The 15,535-nt window shown below is 39.6% G+C and overlaps 1 protein-coding gene and 1 pseudogene across 1 annotated transcript; both read left to right on the top strand.

Annotated features, from left to right (window-relative positions):
- Window positions 1–2,452: 2,452 nt before the first annotated feature.
- LOC104415746 (esterase AGAP003155) lies at window positions 2,453–5,476 on the top strand. The gene is made up of 7 exons (XM_010027101.3): window positions 2,453–2,714; window positions 2,822–2,920; window positions 3,092–3,133; window positions 3,261–3,405; window positions 3,860–3,961; window positions 4,114–4,174; window positions 5,210–5,476. Exons 1-7 carry the CDS (start codon window positions 2,496–2,498, stop codon window positions 5,262–5,264), a joined length of 723 nt encoding a protein of 240 aa, XP_010025403.2. The 5' UTR covers window positions 2,453–2,495; the 3' UTR covers window positions 5,265–5,476.
- Window positions 5,477–6,324: 848 nt separating this feature from the next.
- Window positions 6,325–14,729, top strand: LOC120287473 (annotated as a pseudogene).
- The last annotated feature ends 806 nt before the right edge of the window (window positions 14,730–15,535 follow it).

The following is a 15,535-nucleotide window of genomic DNA, read 5'->3' as shown; positions in this document are numbered from 1 at the left end:
GACTACAATGGACGAAGGCATCGGGTGAAAGGGGGACTCGATTTGTTCATGATTGTCATATTGGCTTCATGATTTTGTGGTTGACCAATGTGATTGAAGTAAGATGAGATCAGATCTAGAGAAAAAACAAGACCAATCTGGGTTCTTCGTGAGTTTGTGATTTGAGAAATTAGGGCTTTAGTTGATGAAGGGGAGACGACAACATTTCTTTTTCTTTGTGAGTCTTCTTTTCCTTTTCTTTTTTTTTTTTTTTTTTAATTAAAGGAAACGGTGTTGTTTTATTTTCCGGCAACCACGTCCACACCAGCCGTGCCACGTAGGATGGCCAACGCTGACTAGGTAGGCCACATCAGACTTTTCCGGTCAATAGGACTGAATTGGACAATATACAAAAGATTTATGACTGAATTGACTAAATTGAAATGTTTATGACTGAATTGGCACAAACGCAATAGGTTTAAAAAAAATTTGGTAATTTTCCCGTGAAAAGGATGCTGCCACTTTTATGATTTGTTTTGGCATATACCTCAGAACTGCAGCACATTCGCAATCACATCGTTATATAGTGACTTTTAGCGAACCACCCCATCCATTTTTAAGCTAAACACCAAGGTTGCAGCACTTCACAGCACAATTACAGCCCGACACAGTTATAGTTCATATAAAGGAAACTCTATGCTTTTGGATATCCATCGAACCTATACGATCATATTGATGCACGGAGGGCATTGTCTTTTGAGATGGATCCACAGGGCCGGCCTAGATCCGTATCACAGAAAATTCATCTGGGAAGATGATGAAGGGTCAGGTTGTAAGTTGCAAGAGGGAATCACGAAAGTAAACTGGCCGGCTGTTCAATAGCATCTGGGGTCCTAGCTCGAGGTTAAATGGTGGGTGTGGTCCATGGGGATTCTTTAAGGCATTGTTTGGTAACCATCCAAACAATGCATGATTATGATTTTTTGTTCTCGGGGGTCGCCTTAACGTAATCACATTTTGTAAATTTTTGTTCGGAAGTAGATTTGGGGCAGAATTAAGAATAAAAAAAAAGTTGATTATTGTTAGGGAACAAATCTAAGAATCAAAACCAATTCTTCTTCTTCCATTTTCTCTTCTTCTACTCTTTTCTTCTTCTTAATTGACCGTCATCCAGAGGTTGCCATCCGCCGCCGCCGCCGTCGCCGCCCGCCGTCGTACGCCGCCGTCGCCATCAGCGAGCTCACCGAAGGCCCGCCTAGCCACTTGCAAGCTTGCCAGAGGGTTGGGCAAGCCTCGCGACTAGCAAGGCCGTCCTAGCCACCAGCGAGGCTCAACCTCGCCAAGGCTAGGCGAGCTTGCCGGTGGAGGGCGAGGCCCCAACGAGGCTCGCCCACCCCACCGGTGGCGGGCGAGCCTCGCCCAACCCCGGCGAGGCCGATCTAGCCACCGGGCGAGGCCAAGCCTTGGTGGGGCTAGGCGAGCCCCGCCCTGCCGTTGGCGAGGCTTGGCCGACTAGGGCCGTCCCTCGCGAGGGCCGGCAACGCTCCGATGAGGTTGCCGGCCACCGGAAAAAGAAGAACATGAGAGAGAAAGGGAAAAAGAAAAGAAAGAAAATTATTTAAAAATTAAAAGAAATTGATTTGGAACAAAATCAATAAACACAGTACGTACGTAATTCTATTTCAAAATAAAAAATTCGGATAGTTACCAAACGGCTTAAAATGCTTAAAAATTGTTCCCTGAACAAAAATAAATAAATAATCATTTTCTACGTAATGCATTCTCGTAAGGAATTATTACCAACGCGCCCTAAGAGCCGAAGCGAATGGGTCATCCATATAAGTTAGACTTTGAACGGATTTTATCACACGGACTGTAGAGAGAAATGACCAAAAACCAGAGGATTAACTTTGTAGTTGAGACTTCACTCCAACTCCTGTCCTAGTTGTTGGAACCAAAAGGATTTGGAGGGAGAGAGTACACACACAAAGAGAGATTATATTACACAATATGCCTTTGTAAAGGCTTAAGAGAGTACACACACTAACTTTGCTAAGCTTAAAACACTCTCTAAAATCTCACTCTCTCACACACTAAAAAAAAACTAACATAACCCTATATCTATAAGCACTTCACCGCCTGGACTTTAGACATGCAAGAGTTAAAGTTGAACTTTTCTTCTCAAAAATTGTGGGCTGCGTTTCCTTCAAGTCCAAGTTGCAAGCCACAAGTTCACCTTCCTTCGTACTTCTTGAGATCTCCAGCAGCAAGTATGATAATATTTTATTGTTGTGCCCAAGATACTTGTACTTTCTTCATGATTTTTCTTCTCCGGCGGCTTAGAGAGACGTGGTGCTGAAGCACACGTTTCTTTGACGGTTTACAAACCGACTAACTCTTGCTTACACATAGCCAAAAAACAATTAAAAGACAAATAAGCTAATCAAAACACAAAACCAATTTTACTATTTTCTAACACTAGTTCACTCCCAGGATAGTAGGAGAAAGCAAAAGCGATGACCGAAAGCCATACCCATGAGAAGCCCAGGATTCTGTGCCTCCACGGGTTCAGAATGAGCGCTAAGATCCTCGAGACGCAGATCCATAAATGGCCCGAATCCGTCCTGGAGAAGCTGGATCTGGTGTACCTCAACGCCCCGTACCCGTCCATGGGCAAGTCCGGTGTGGAGGGCATCTTCGATCCGCCCTACTTCGAGTGGTTCCAAGCCAATCAGGTCAGATTTCCAGTTTCATTTGGACTCCATATGATGTAACTGTAACTGCACTACTGCGACCCGGATCTTTGAAGATTACAAGAACTTTGAAGAGTGTTGGGGTTCAGGATTTTACAGAGTTCGAGAACTTTGAAGAGTGCATCGATTTCATTGAAGATTTCATGGTGAAGAACGGTCCCTTTGATGGTTTACTGGGTTTTTCCCAGGTGAGTCCGGTCACATGAAAAGAAAAAGCAGCATCTTTTCTCTTGAGGGGCTCGTTCAAGTTCTTAAATTTTTGAGGTTTTGGGGCTACAAGAAGAAAGAAAAGAGACAAACAAACAAAAACCACATCGTATCATGTCTTGTTCATGACATTTTCGTGTTTTGATTACCAGGGAGCCGTTCTAGCTGCAGCATTGCCAGGAATGCAGGCAGAGGTACACTTTTTGCTATCTTCTTATTCCAACATAAGTCCAAATCAAAACACATAAATGAAGGGAAAATGTGAAGCAACAGGACGTTTTGATCGGGTTGCTGCAATTAACAAAATGCTGAAATTTGCAGGGTTTGGTGCTCACCAAGGTGCCCAAGATCAAGTTTCTGATTTTAATTTCCGGGGCTAAGCTCGGCGGATCGAAATATGGCGCACCTCCGCTGGCAGCTAATGCGTTTTCCCCTCCTGTCAAGTGCCCTTCTCTTCATCTTATAGGTAACTACCTGAACTTGGCTCTCTTTCATTTTACTACAATCCAATCGCAATTAACATGCTACAAGTTTTGAAGTCCAGTCCGACGGTGCCCGACAACGACTTTAGTTATCTATAGTTAGTTGTCACAACCAACCGCATGACGTCATTAGGCTAAATTTCAGCAATCAAAAGTAGGATCAGTGATGATTTTTCTGCTGTCCCATACCTAAAGGTCTAAATGAGTCCTGTCAAAAGAACTTGGACCATATCTTCTTTTCCACTTTGAATTCGGAGATTTCGGACTAAACAAGAAGTGTCAACATCAAGATGTGCAATAAGATCCACATGATGTAATCAAGCTTCTTCAAACACTGGCAAGGTCAATTAGCCAACTAGGAAAGAGATCATGGATTAAGTGGGTACGCATCATGGCCTCGTTGACTGATAAATTGAGAAGTGTTTATTGTGCTGTTAGGCGAGAACGATTTCCAGAAGCCAGATTCGATCGCTCTGCTCGATTCGTTCGTGGATCCGATTGTCGTACATCACCTGAGAGGCCACACAATCCCCATGCTCGGTTAGTGTCACTACCGACTCGATAGTAATTTTGCCAGGATTAGTCTCTGTTCTATCAGGGGATAGGAACGTCGTGCTCTAAGAATCTCGGAATATTTCTCTTTCTACTGATTCGTGTTGGCACTAAGTGTTTTTTTTTTCTCTATTGAGCAGATGATCAAAGTCTAGAGGTTGTCAACAATTTCATTGAGAAGATCCGAAATCACGCTACTACGTAAGCCATAATTTATCACAACTAGCTAAGGAGATAACAAAAATTCTCATTTGTAATTAGGCTCTCTTCCTTTCTTTCTTTTTTTTTCCTTTTTTTGTTTTTACCTCTACAAAGCTTTTAGGAAACATCTTTGACAAGGACGCTAGAAGTGTCAACAGTTGTGTACGGCACCAAAATTTTTACCGGCTCACTTAAGTGTCAGGTCGAATAAAAAAATATCATTTAAGTGCCTCTAACGAGAATTCCAGCTAAATTGATTAGATGGCCTTTATAACTAAATTTTAATAAGACTTGGCATATTTTTAAAAATATCAAATCCACATGGATGGCCAAAACGACGTCGCACAATGATCACATTTTTTATTGATGTTAGCACTAAAATGATCACTTTTTAACAATGACTAGCATTGAAGTGATTATTTTCTCACAATGATTGGTACTTAAGTAATCATTTTCAACAATAATTAACTCTCAAACGAGCCATATTTACAATTTTTGGCACTCAAATAAGGACTCGTCAACTTATCTACATGACATTATTTAGGGATTATATGCTAACTGGGCATGCTAGTAAGCCACATAGGATTGAGAAATTAATACAAATATGGCCACGTTGAACTTCCGGTGACCTAGATCGGCGTTGGCACTTCAATAATTGTTTTTTTTTTTAATGACACTTAAGTGATCTAAAAATAAACTTTTGGTATTAAAGTGAGCGTCGTATACAACTTTTAGCATATCTAATGCCGTTCTCCTGAACATCTTTTATACACTCTAGTATCTTTTTTTGAGGTAACTCTAACTCATTCTGGGTGCCTGAAGCTAGTCTCATCCTTCTATCTAATTGTTGATTGATACTCTCATGTTCCTTCTCTCCTTTTAAGGACATTAGCAAGATGGCCAGTGACCCAAGGAAATGAAAAAATTGGTTACATTTTTTTAATGTAATCTTCTTTTATAGATAAATTAAAAAATATATGAATGGAGTTTTTTTTTTTGTCTTAATATGATTGGAGTTTGTTTTCCTTTTTGTAGCACTGCACAGGTTGATACGCGCAATGCCAAGCATTCCTTTCGGAGTCGAGTGTGAGTGCTAAGTAGAGATCCTCTTTGGTGTGGTAGGCCCTTTGCCCTAGAAGGCGATTGCTGTTAACTATTAAAGGGGTCACATGGTGACTTGGTATTCATGATTCTACAAGAATTTACATGAAAATCTCGCATTTGCTTCCTTCAATGGAAGTTTTATTTTCTAGAACGCATCACAATTTTTGGTTGTGATCAATTCAATCTCTGATAAAAAAGATATACCCTAGTTATATTTTATCTCTTCAACAAGTTTGGCTTTCGGCATAACAAAAAAAACCCATGAATATTAACCCTCCTGCATAGAGATTAGCATGGTTCTAGGTAGAATGAGGAACTGGAGTACTCAATCAGTGGGAACCAATCTGATTCCAAGTTCTAAGGAGATGGTTTGATTCCTAATTCTACTTTTACAGGAACTGCCAGTTGCCCATTCCCATAGGAACCAAACCGGAACTGAGAACTAAACCAAAATTAGGACTAAGAACTGAAATCGAGACTGAGAATTGGAACAGAACCAGAACTGAGAGCGGGAAACCTAAAGTAAAATACCAAATTTTCCTCCCGATATGGCACCTAAAGTGATATTCATATTCGTTTATATATTTTAATCTCTTTTATATCTCAAATGAGTGAATGTTTTCTTTAATCTTTTTTTTTCATAGATATGGATTGTCTTAACGAAGAGATTATTATCGGTAAATAGAGTTTACCAATTGAAGCAAAATGAATATGTGTGGTGAGGCTTTCTAATAATTACTTTAGTTTAGTTAATAGTAATTTTAAATTTAAAACTACTAATTCAATGATTAACAATGATTGTTGTTTCTTTTGATTTCATGTGGTTAGAATTTAGAATAATCTTTGACGGATGATTGAGGACTGAAATTATGTAATTTAGGTTTTATGTCATATCTTTTAAACTTTTTTTATTATTTATTTTATTTTACGTGTTTATCTTTTATGGATTGTTGCTATTGATAAATTAGAAGTTTTCATTGTTGTTGTTGCATTGACTTTTGTTTTGCTTAACTAAATAGGAGATTAAAAAAAAAAATTATTAGACCATGGAGCTGATCTCGGAACCTATGATAGGGTAAGTTCTAGGTTTCAGGTACTGGCATATGGGTTCCAAGTTCCAAAAATTGAGGAATGTGTATCGACAAGCAGGTTCTAGATGAAACTTATAAGGAACCTAGAACTGCTCACTCGTTTGCTTAGCTATTCAAGGCCTTATCTTCTATAAGACCAAAACATCTCCTAAGGAGGAGGCAGCTTGTAATTTCCCAAAAAATTAGTACCACTAGAAGGGCAACACATTGCTAAATGATCTATTGGAAAATAGAGTGCTAGTGAGATCAGTTGAACCGGGTGCTTTTTGCTATAGGATCTAAATGTCAGGCATCATTGCACCTAACTATGAAATACATCATAAGCCAAATATATATCTAAAGAATGTATGCTACGAACACAAGTTTCCGAACGAGAAACCTTATATATTCCAATCCCGCCCAACTGATTTGCAAATGTAGATAATCTACAGTAGATTAGGATCCATAGTGAGTTGTTTTCAGGACAAGATGGAAAGAACCAAACCTATCTCTAAGGTCAAACCCACCCATCTTCTTGACAATAGCATAAACTCCGTCCGGCGAAAATATATGTTTTTAAATTCTATCACCTGGTCGAAAATTGAACACATGACAACCAATTTTAAACTTATTGTAAAAATATCAATACAATCCATTTTTTTTCCAATTTAGCCCAGAATCTTTACACAATTATAATATAATGATTCTGATTAATTTTTGCGAAAATAGCCAATGTGACAATCCAATTGCTACCAACCATCTTACACGGTACACCACTAGTGATGTGGAAAATTACCTTGTCCAATTGACCTAATGCACAGTTCGATAATGCTCTAATGAAATAATACTATCACAAGCAAGATATTCGCCACATTATTGGAAATATTTTTTGCCAGCACACGTAACCATGCATACAGATATGTATGTAAATTTTATTCATTGTATTTGGGAAACAAAAAAAAAAAATCGAAATTCCTCTTCTATATTTACCAGTTATCAATCCATCTCTTTAAAGCTATTATCGTGCAATATTCACCGAGTGAAATCATAATCCAAAATAGAAGAGAATGCTAGGCGCATGCCATGAGCAGCTATAATTATTGTTGAATTATAGGACATCTCTCTATAATTATAAAACTAAGCTTCTTTAGATAATCTTGCTAGGTCAATAAGCCAACTAAGAAGAGCATTACAATCTAAGATGCTGTCCGATACAGCTTTTCCCTGAATAGTTTCGATTGTGAAAAGGATGCTGCAATTTTCACGAAGTGTTTTGGCGAACACCTCAGAACTGCAGCACATTCGCGGTCGCATCATTATATAGCAACTTTTAGCAAATCGCCCCAACCAGTTTTAAGCTAAGCACCGTGGCACAGCACTTCACAGTATGGTTGCAACACGACATAGTTACAGTTCCTATGTAGCAAACTTCACGCCTATGGACATTCGTCGAGTATATGGCCATGTCGATGCACGGAAGACGTTATCTTTTAAGACGGGTCCATAGGCTCGGCCTAAATCCATATTACAGAAAATTCATCTGGGAAGACAGTGAAGGTTCAGTTTGTATAAGTTGCAAGAGAGAATCACGAAAGAAAACGGCTGGTTGGTCAATAGTATCTAGGGTCCTAACTCGAGGTTTTTTGGTGGGTGTGGTTGGTGGGGGGAGAGGACCCGAAATTTAAAGTTGCAACTCCTCTCCAGTTCTTCCTCCTAGTTCATTCCCAGGATTGTAGAGAAAGCGAAAGCCATGGCCGAAAGCTGAGCCGGTGAGAAGCCCAGGATTCTGGGCCTCCACAGGTTCAGAACCAGCGCTAAAATCCTCGAGACGCAGATCCATAAATGGCCCGAATCCGTCCTGGAGAAGCTGGACCTGGTGTTCGTTGACGGCCAGTACCCATCCAGGGGCAAGTCTAGCGTGGAGGGCATCTCCGATCCTCCCTAATTCGAGTGGTTCCGGGCCAATCAGGCCAGATTTCCAGTTTCATTTGGAGCCCCATTTGGTGCAACTCTCCAGCTGTACTATAGTGTTGCAACCTGACGTTTCAAAACTACGACACTATGAAATGTCGCCATATGATGGTGGCACAGTGCAGCTATAGTTATACCAAACGGGTTCTTAGCAAGAAAAAGGAAATTATTCGAGCTGATACTTGAGTGTCCTGATTCAGGATTTCACTGAGTACGAGAACTTTGAAGAGTGCATCGCTTTCCTTGAAGATTTCATGTTGAAGAACGGTCCTTTGATGGTTTACTGGGTTTTTCCCAGGTGAGTCTGGTCCACAAAAAAGACGGGCGCATCTCCTCCTCCTCCTCCTCCCTCCTCCTTCTTTTGGGTCGTTCAACTTCTTAATTTTGAGGCTTTGGGGCCACAAAAACAAAAGAAGAAACACACAACCGAATACTCCGTCGTCATGTTTACGAGATTGTTTCGTTTTGATTACCTGGGGACCATTCTAGCTGCTGCATTGGTAGGAATGCAGGCCGAGATACTCATTCGTGAAGAAACAAAATGCTAAGCGAGACAACTTGTGTTTGAGTTCTTGCAATTAAAAAATGCTGAAATTTGCAGGGGTTGGCGCTCACCAAGGGGCCTAAAATCAAGTTTGTGATTATAATGTCTGGGGCTAAGCTCAGCAGGTCGAAATTGAGCGCACCCTCGCTGGCGGCTAACGCGTTTTTGGCTCCTCTCAGGTGCCCTTCTCTTCATGTTTATGGTAACTCCCCGAACTTAGCTCTCATCGATTCTATTGCGATCAAAATCACAATGAATGCTACCAGCTTCAAAGCCGAGTCTGACGATGTCCGACGAGGATAATCAGTTGTGGTTTGGTGTTCGACATACAAAGTGGTTAGGCTAAATTCAGCTTTCCAAAGTAGGATCGGTGATGAATACTCTGCCGTCCTATACCTAAAGGTCTAAGCGAGTCTAGCTGTGGCTTCATACAGAATGCTATTGATCCGTTCCTGTGGAAAGAACTCGGACCATAATCTGCATTTCTTTAAGAAGATTAGGGACTAAACGAAAGCTATCGCTATCAAAGATGCGAAAGAAGATTCTACGTGATGCAATCAAGCTTCTTCGAACGCTGCCAAGGTCGTTAGGCCAAAATAAGAACTAGAGATTGGAATCTAAGTGCGTTCACATGATGAAATGAAAGATTGCAAGAACATGGCCTTGTTCATTCACAAATCTAAGAAGTGATTATTTGTGTTGTTTGGAGAGATGGATTTCCAGAAGCCGGAGTCGATCGCTCTGCTGGATTCGTTCATGGATCCGATGGTCATCCATCACCCAAAGGGCCACACAATCCTCAAGCTCGGTGAGTGGCACTGCTAATCTAACGTAGTTCTCTATTTTGCCAAAGTGTACTGAAAGTCTTAAAACTTATCACTAAAGTGTAATAAATTTTTAAAGTTGCAATCAAGTTCTAAAACTTTCAAAATATACAACCAAATTTAAGAAATTGTCGTGAAAGTGCATTCAAATCCAAAAATTTTCAAAAAGTGCAATCAATGGATATACTTGATTAAACAAATTTGACAAATTTTATGGTTTTAGGACTTAAATGGACTTTTTGACAATTCTAGGACTTACTGCTCTTTGTGACAAATTTTAAGATTTAATTGTACTTTTAAAAGGTTTTAGGATTTAATTACAATTTCGTGACAAAGTTTACGATTTGCCAATGCTCTTACCCAATTTCACTCAATTGTAGTTTTATAACAAGTTTTAGAACTGTGAATGCTCTTACCCATTGTTCTTATTTTCACTTTTGCAAATTAATGTAAAAGAACGAACAATGAAAATCAACTCGATTGTAATTTCGTCGGGATTAATCTCTCTGTCTATTGGGTGACAGGAACATCGTGCTCTAAGTATGCCTAAAATATTGCATCGACACTGAGTTTTCTTCTTGTGTCGCTCCTTGCCCAGATGATCAAAGCCTCGACATTGTCAACAATTTCATTGAGAAGATCCGAAATCTCGCTACAACATGAGCCGTTCTTTATCGCAGCTAGCTTAGGAGATAATAAAAGTTCTCATTTGTGATTTGGCCCCTTATTTTGAACCTTTGAAAATTTGAAGGGCGAGGCATATAAGAGCTCATCTCTTAACAATTTGCTCGTGTACGTGGTATACTATAAGGAATGTAATGGTACACCACGAAAAAATAAGTTTCCGATCAAGTAACCTTACATGTTGTAATCGCTTCGGCTATAATGTAGATTACCGGGGGCGATTGTTTTATGGGAAACTCAATATTTGGAGAACATTTTCCAGAAAATGATTATTGAGTTTGGTTTTTGTTTATTACTTCAGGCTCTTAAACTACAAGTAAGTCATCTTCTCCGGCCAGTGAGAGCCTGTTTGGTGACCATCTTGTTTTTCTATTCTTTATGTTATTTTGTTCCTCGGACAGAAAAAGAACATAAATCTATTTATTAAAGACAACTAATTTTTCTATTTATCAAAATAGAAAAGTGGTTAGAAATAGATTTAAAACAAAATCAATAAGTAAAAAAATCCACCTTGTTGTTTTGTTTTTTTTTTTTTTTTGGTAAGAGTAAGCAATATATTAATAGGGGTCAAACTGTACAACCAACACGGCTCCAAAATCCACTTTGTTGTTCTTAGAGATAGAAATAGGAAAAATTATTTATGAATAAAAATTGTACTCATGAACATAAATGTTACCGAATGAACTCTAAGACAGGGGTTCTTGGCAAAGGTGAAGTAGAATTGTTCCGGATGCTTTGGACTGGACTCTATGGGCAAAGGCTTTCATGTCCTGGTTTTGTCTATTGACTATAAGTTGATAGTCCTAATATTTTAGGCGTTGTGAATTGGTGTTGGGTATTCTATCGAGAATTTCATTTCGTTGCTGGATGGGGTTAGACCCACTTTACATAGACATAGAGCAATGTTAGGGATATAGAGTATTTGTTATATATTTTTTACTAAATGATGTGCCGGCACATATGACATGCTTGAACTATGAATCGCTAAACATATAAAGAGCGGGGTACTGGGGATTTAATTTATCCAACAATAATTAGTCATCATATCATTTAGTAAGCAAATTTCAGTGCACTTTCTTAGTATATATCGAATTTCTTATGTAGTCATTATGTATGTCCCTTTGACTTTAACTTCGGTGGAAGTTGCACGATGGCATTGCTTATGAAATCATATTGTTAAGTATTGAACATCCTCACTGCCAATATCATGAAACAGCGAGTCAATTTTACCAAGCAATAAGTTGCCACGATTATTAGAAGACCTGCCTTTGTTTATAGCTGCTGCAAAAAAATCAATGCCTGCACTCCAGGTCTTCCCCTTTGCATGGTGCATTTCGCCTTTGTGGGCAACTGGGGCGTGTAGCATTAGGAAAGGAGGTATTAAGCTACTTCAAGTGATGTGACGGATGGCAAATGAGTATTTAATCATATTTGACATTTGAATGGACAATATAAGCACGAAATTTGTCAAAAGAACTGATTTCTGATGTGATCTTTATACTAGAAGCTCTATATAAGCACAAAATTTCCCAAAAAAATTGATTTCTAATTTGATCTTTACACTAGAAGCTAAGGCTACTAGTCGATATTGTGCCGAAGCCAGTATTCCTGTATTGATACGTTATTAACTATTTAAAAGACTGCTCTTTCTTTTGAAAAATAAAAATAAATTATTTAGCTATTTAATTTGTTGGCATGACAAAACAGAGTAGGAGCTTGTACTTGTTACCATGGTTTTTTGGTGATACTAATTATTAAGTTAAGATGAGCTCTATCATGCCTGTTTTTTAAAAAATTATACTATGGTTGAACATTTGTTCTTGTGTTTGTCGACACTTGGTAATCTGTTGTTGCGGTTCAATGCTAAATAGGTTGTTGGTTTTGTGTTCGAATGCATTTTGTCTGAATACTTTCTTGCTACGGTTGTGGAGCTGCTCCTACAACTTATGAGGTGCCGGATAAAAACCTATAAAAGTTGTGACGCCCAATTCTACGGCTAAAGTTGCTGCATGAAATTTGTACCAAACAGTCACTTCTTGTGAATAAACATCTTCATTTTCCGTGTGAAAATAATAATTTTTGCTGGTGATTACGATGCTCGTATGGAATTTTCATTATCTACATTGTGATTGTAATTTTTTGAGTGATTGTCCCAAGAAGCAAGACTATAGAAAAAGATAAAACAATTCCTGTCATCTCATAAAATACACGCTCGTTTTAAATAATCCTTAGGCTTTTAAATTTTCTAATCATAATTTTAAACTCTCATTGTTTTTCCAATCATGTCCTCTCAACGACAATTCTCATCAATTCAAGTTGACATGGCCCCACAAACCATGCCGAAGTCCAGTGTGAAAAATGTTCTATAGGCAGCATTTTTTAATGGCATAATTTTCATAATCTCTAGTCTATAAAAGCAAAATAATTCAAATTACTTTCCGTTGTGACCTACCTCAGCATTTTTTAATGGCATAATTTTCATAATCTCTAGTCTATAAAAGCAAAATAATTCAAATTACTTTCCGTTGTGACCTACCTATGGAAACAATTTCTTTTTCTTCGCATCATATTCCATTGTGATCCGTATATATATATATATGCGAGTAAAAAAATTACTTTTAAACATAGGATTTTGAAAAAAAAAAAAAAAAAAATCGCCAGCAAGGAGTCGATTTATGTGGAAATGGATTGCCAAAAACGACATGCCCGTCGCGGGGGAGCGGCGAAGACACGAGCATGAGCATTAACGGCTACAACCACCATTTTCGCCACCCGCCGCCGCCTCATCTCTCCCTCCCACCTCTTCGCCGCCGCCGTCACTGCCGGGCAGCGCCGATCAATGGCCACGACGGCCGCCACTGCCGCTCCCTCCTCCGCGGCCGCTGCGCGGCGGGGGCGGCGGCGCACACGACGATCAAGGAGAGAGTCGTGTTCGAGAGGGAAGTCAAGAAGAGCAAATTCATCGCGATCGCCGGCCCCGTGTCCGACGAGCAGTCCGCCTTCTCGTTTGTCTCCCAGGTTGAGGCTACTCGAGATCCGTCGTTCGCTCTCTCGGCATTTCTTTAGGGTTTCGCAATCTCGATTGTGCATTCTTCTGTATGGGCGAGATGAGGTTTCCTAATTGAGTCGATGGAAAACTTGCTGCAATTGGTTCTGTTCAAAATTGTGGAACATCTTCCCGGTTTTCGGTTATAGGAAGTTCGATTTCGATTGGGAATAACCCGATTCTTTGGTTTCTACTTCTGGCTTCTCAAGTTAGGGATCCGCGCGCGACTCATAATTGTTGGGCTTTGATGGTTTTATATGAGATGAGCTTAAGGCCCGTCCGCCCATGTTGGGCCTAAAAGCCCGGCCCACAGAAATAGGGCCCGTGGATGGAGGGTCGTATAAAAGGGAGGAGAGAGAGGGAGAACGCACCTCTTGGAATTAACGAACGTACGTCTCCCTCTCTTACAAACGCTCTCTCTCCCTCAAATAGAAGATACAGTAAGCACAAGGCAACTTTCTTCTCCCCTTCCAAGCGAATTGTCGTCATCGGATCGAATAGTGACAAATTCTCTTCCTCTTATCGGCATAATCTGTGGCTAACAAGGTACGCTCGAATCCGTGGTGTGCTTTAGGATCGGTGATACGTATTTTTCTCGGGCTTGTCTTCCGCATTCGTTTTAGGGGGTTCGATTTAGTGTCAAATCCGTTTTTGGGAATCAGTTAATCCCAACAGGCTTATAAGGTGCATGTTCTATGTGAAATTCAATTTGATTCAGCTTTACGTGTGGCCTGTATGCAATGCTAGTGATAGTTGCTCTGTTCATCGGCTGTGCAGCAGCTTAATTTTTATTATTCGCCGTTTTGCTCCTGATGGGATTTTGACGTTGCTCTGTTCACCATGGCCTCGTTAACTGATAAAATTAAGAAGTGATTGTTGTGCTAATAGGGGAGAATGATTTCCTGAAGCTGGAGTCGATTGCTCTGCTCGATTCGTTCGTGGATCCCAACGTCATCCATCACCCGAACGGCCACACAATCCCCAGTCTCGGTTAGTGTCACTACCAACTCATTCAGTCTCTCTTTTCTCATTGTTTCAGTTCCTCTTTTGTTCTTAATTTCACCTTTTTATCAATCAATAGAAAGGAAAAAATAGATAGTGAACAGCCGCTCGATCGTAATTTTTTCGGGAGCAATCTCCCGTGTATCGAGGGATGGGAACGTCATGTTCTGAGATGCCATAGATGTTTCGCTTTCTACATATTCGTGTGGCCGCTGAGTTTTCTTCTCGTTTCTTCTCTTATGCAGATGATCAAAACCTCGAGATTGTCATCAATTTCATTGAGAAGATCCAGAATCTCCCTGCTACATGAGTCTTTATTTATTTGTGATTTGACCATCTTTCTTTAATCCCTAGAAAGCTTGAAGGGCAAGGAATGGAAAAGTTCATCTCTTAACAATTTGTATATTTATGTGGTACCTCCTTCTATAGACAAAAAAAAAAAAAAAAGTCTCCCATGGATGAAGTAGCTTGTAATTTCCCAAACATATAGTACCACTAAAAGTGCAACACATTGCTAAAAGCTCTATTAGTAATTATGGTCCTAGCAAGATCACATGAACCAGGTGCTTTTTGCTACAAGATCTAAATGCCGTGTTCTGTTACAGTTATACTACATGCATTTTACACTTAACTATGAAAATATGTCATTAACCATATATAAATCTAAAGAATGTATGCAAGGAACATAAGTTTTTAAATAAGAAACCTTATATATTCCAATTTCGCCCAACTAACTCATAAATATAGGTAATCTACAATTGATTAGTATCCATAGGAAGTTGCTTTAAGGACAACATCATGGAAAGAGCCAAACCTATCTCTAAGTCAAACCCAGCCATCTTCTAGGACAATAGGATATGTCTTTTGTTGGCTCCTAAATTTTGCCACTTCATTTAGGATTTAATCGTGTAAAAGATTAGGGATTAAACGCCAAAAAAAAAAAAACCAAAAAAAACCAAAAAAAATTATTAATAATAATAATAAGAATAACGAAAACGAAGAGAGGCCATTCTCTCTTTCTTTTTTCCCCACGCGCAGGCCCTTGCGCGGCCCATCTTCTTTTCTCCCTTGCGTGGCCCACGCGCAGCCCATCTTCCTCTTCTTTCTCCTCGGCTC

Source organism: Eucalyptus grandis, chromosome 8, assembly GCF_016545825.1.
Source record: "Eucalyptus grandis isolate ANBG69807.140 chromosome 8, ASM1654582v1, whole genome shotgun sequence".
Taxonomy (NCBI): Eukaryota; Viridiplantae; Streptophyta; class Magnoliopsida; order Myrtales; family Myrtaceae; genus Eucalyptus; species Eucalyptus grandis.
This window is presented reverse-complemented; position numbering and strand designations above follow the sequence as displayed.

Excerpts from the sequence above, each read along its gene's own strand:
- LOC104415746 (XM_010027101.3), top strand. The coding sequence starts at position 2,496 with ATGACCGAAAGCCATACCCATGAGAAGCCCAGGATTCTGTGCCTCCAC. Across the intron at positions 3,406-3,859 it reads CCCTTCTCTTCATCTTATAG|GCGAGAACGATTTCCAGAAG; the intron begins GTAACTACCTGA and ends TTGTGCTGTTAG. Across the intron at positions 4,175-5,209 it reads ATCCGAAATCACGCTACTAC|CACTGCACAGGTTGATACGC; the intron begins GTAAGCCATAAT and ends TCCTTTTTGTAG.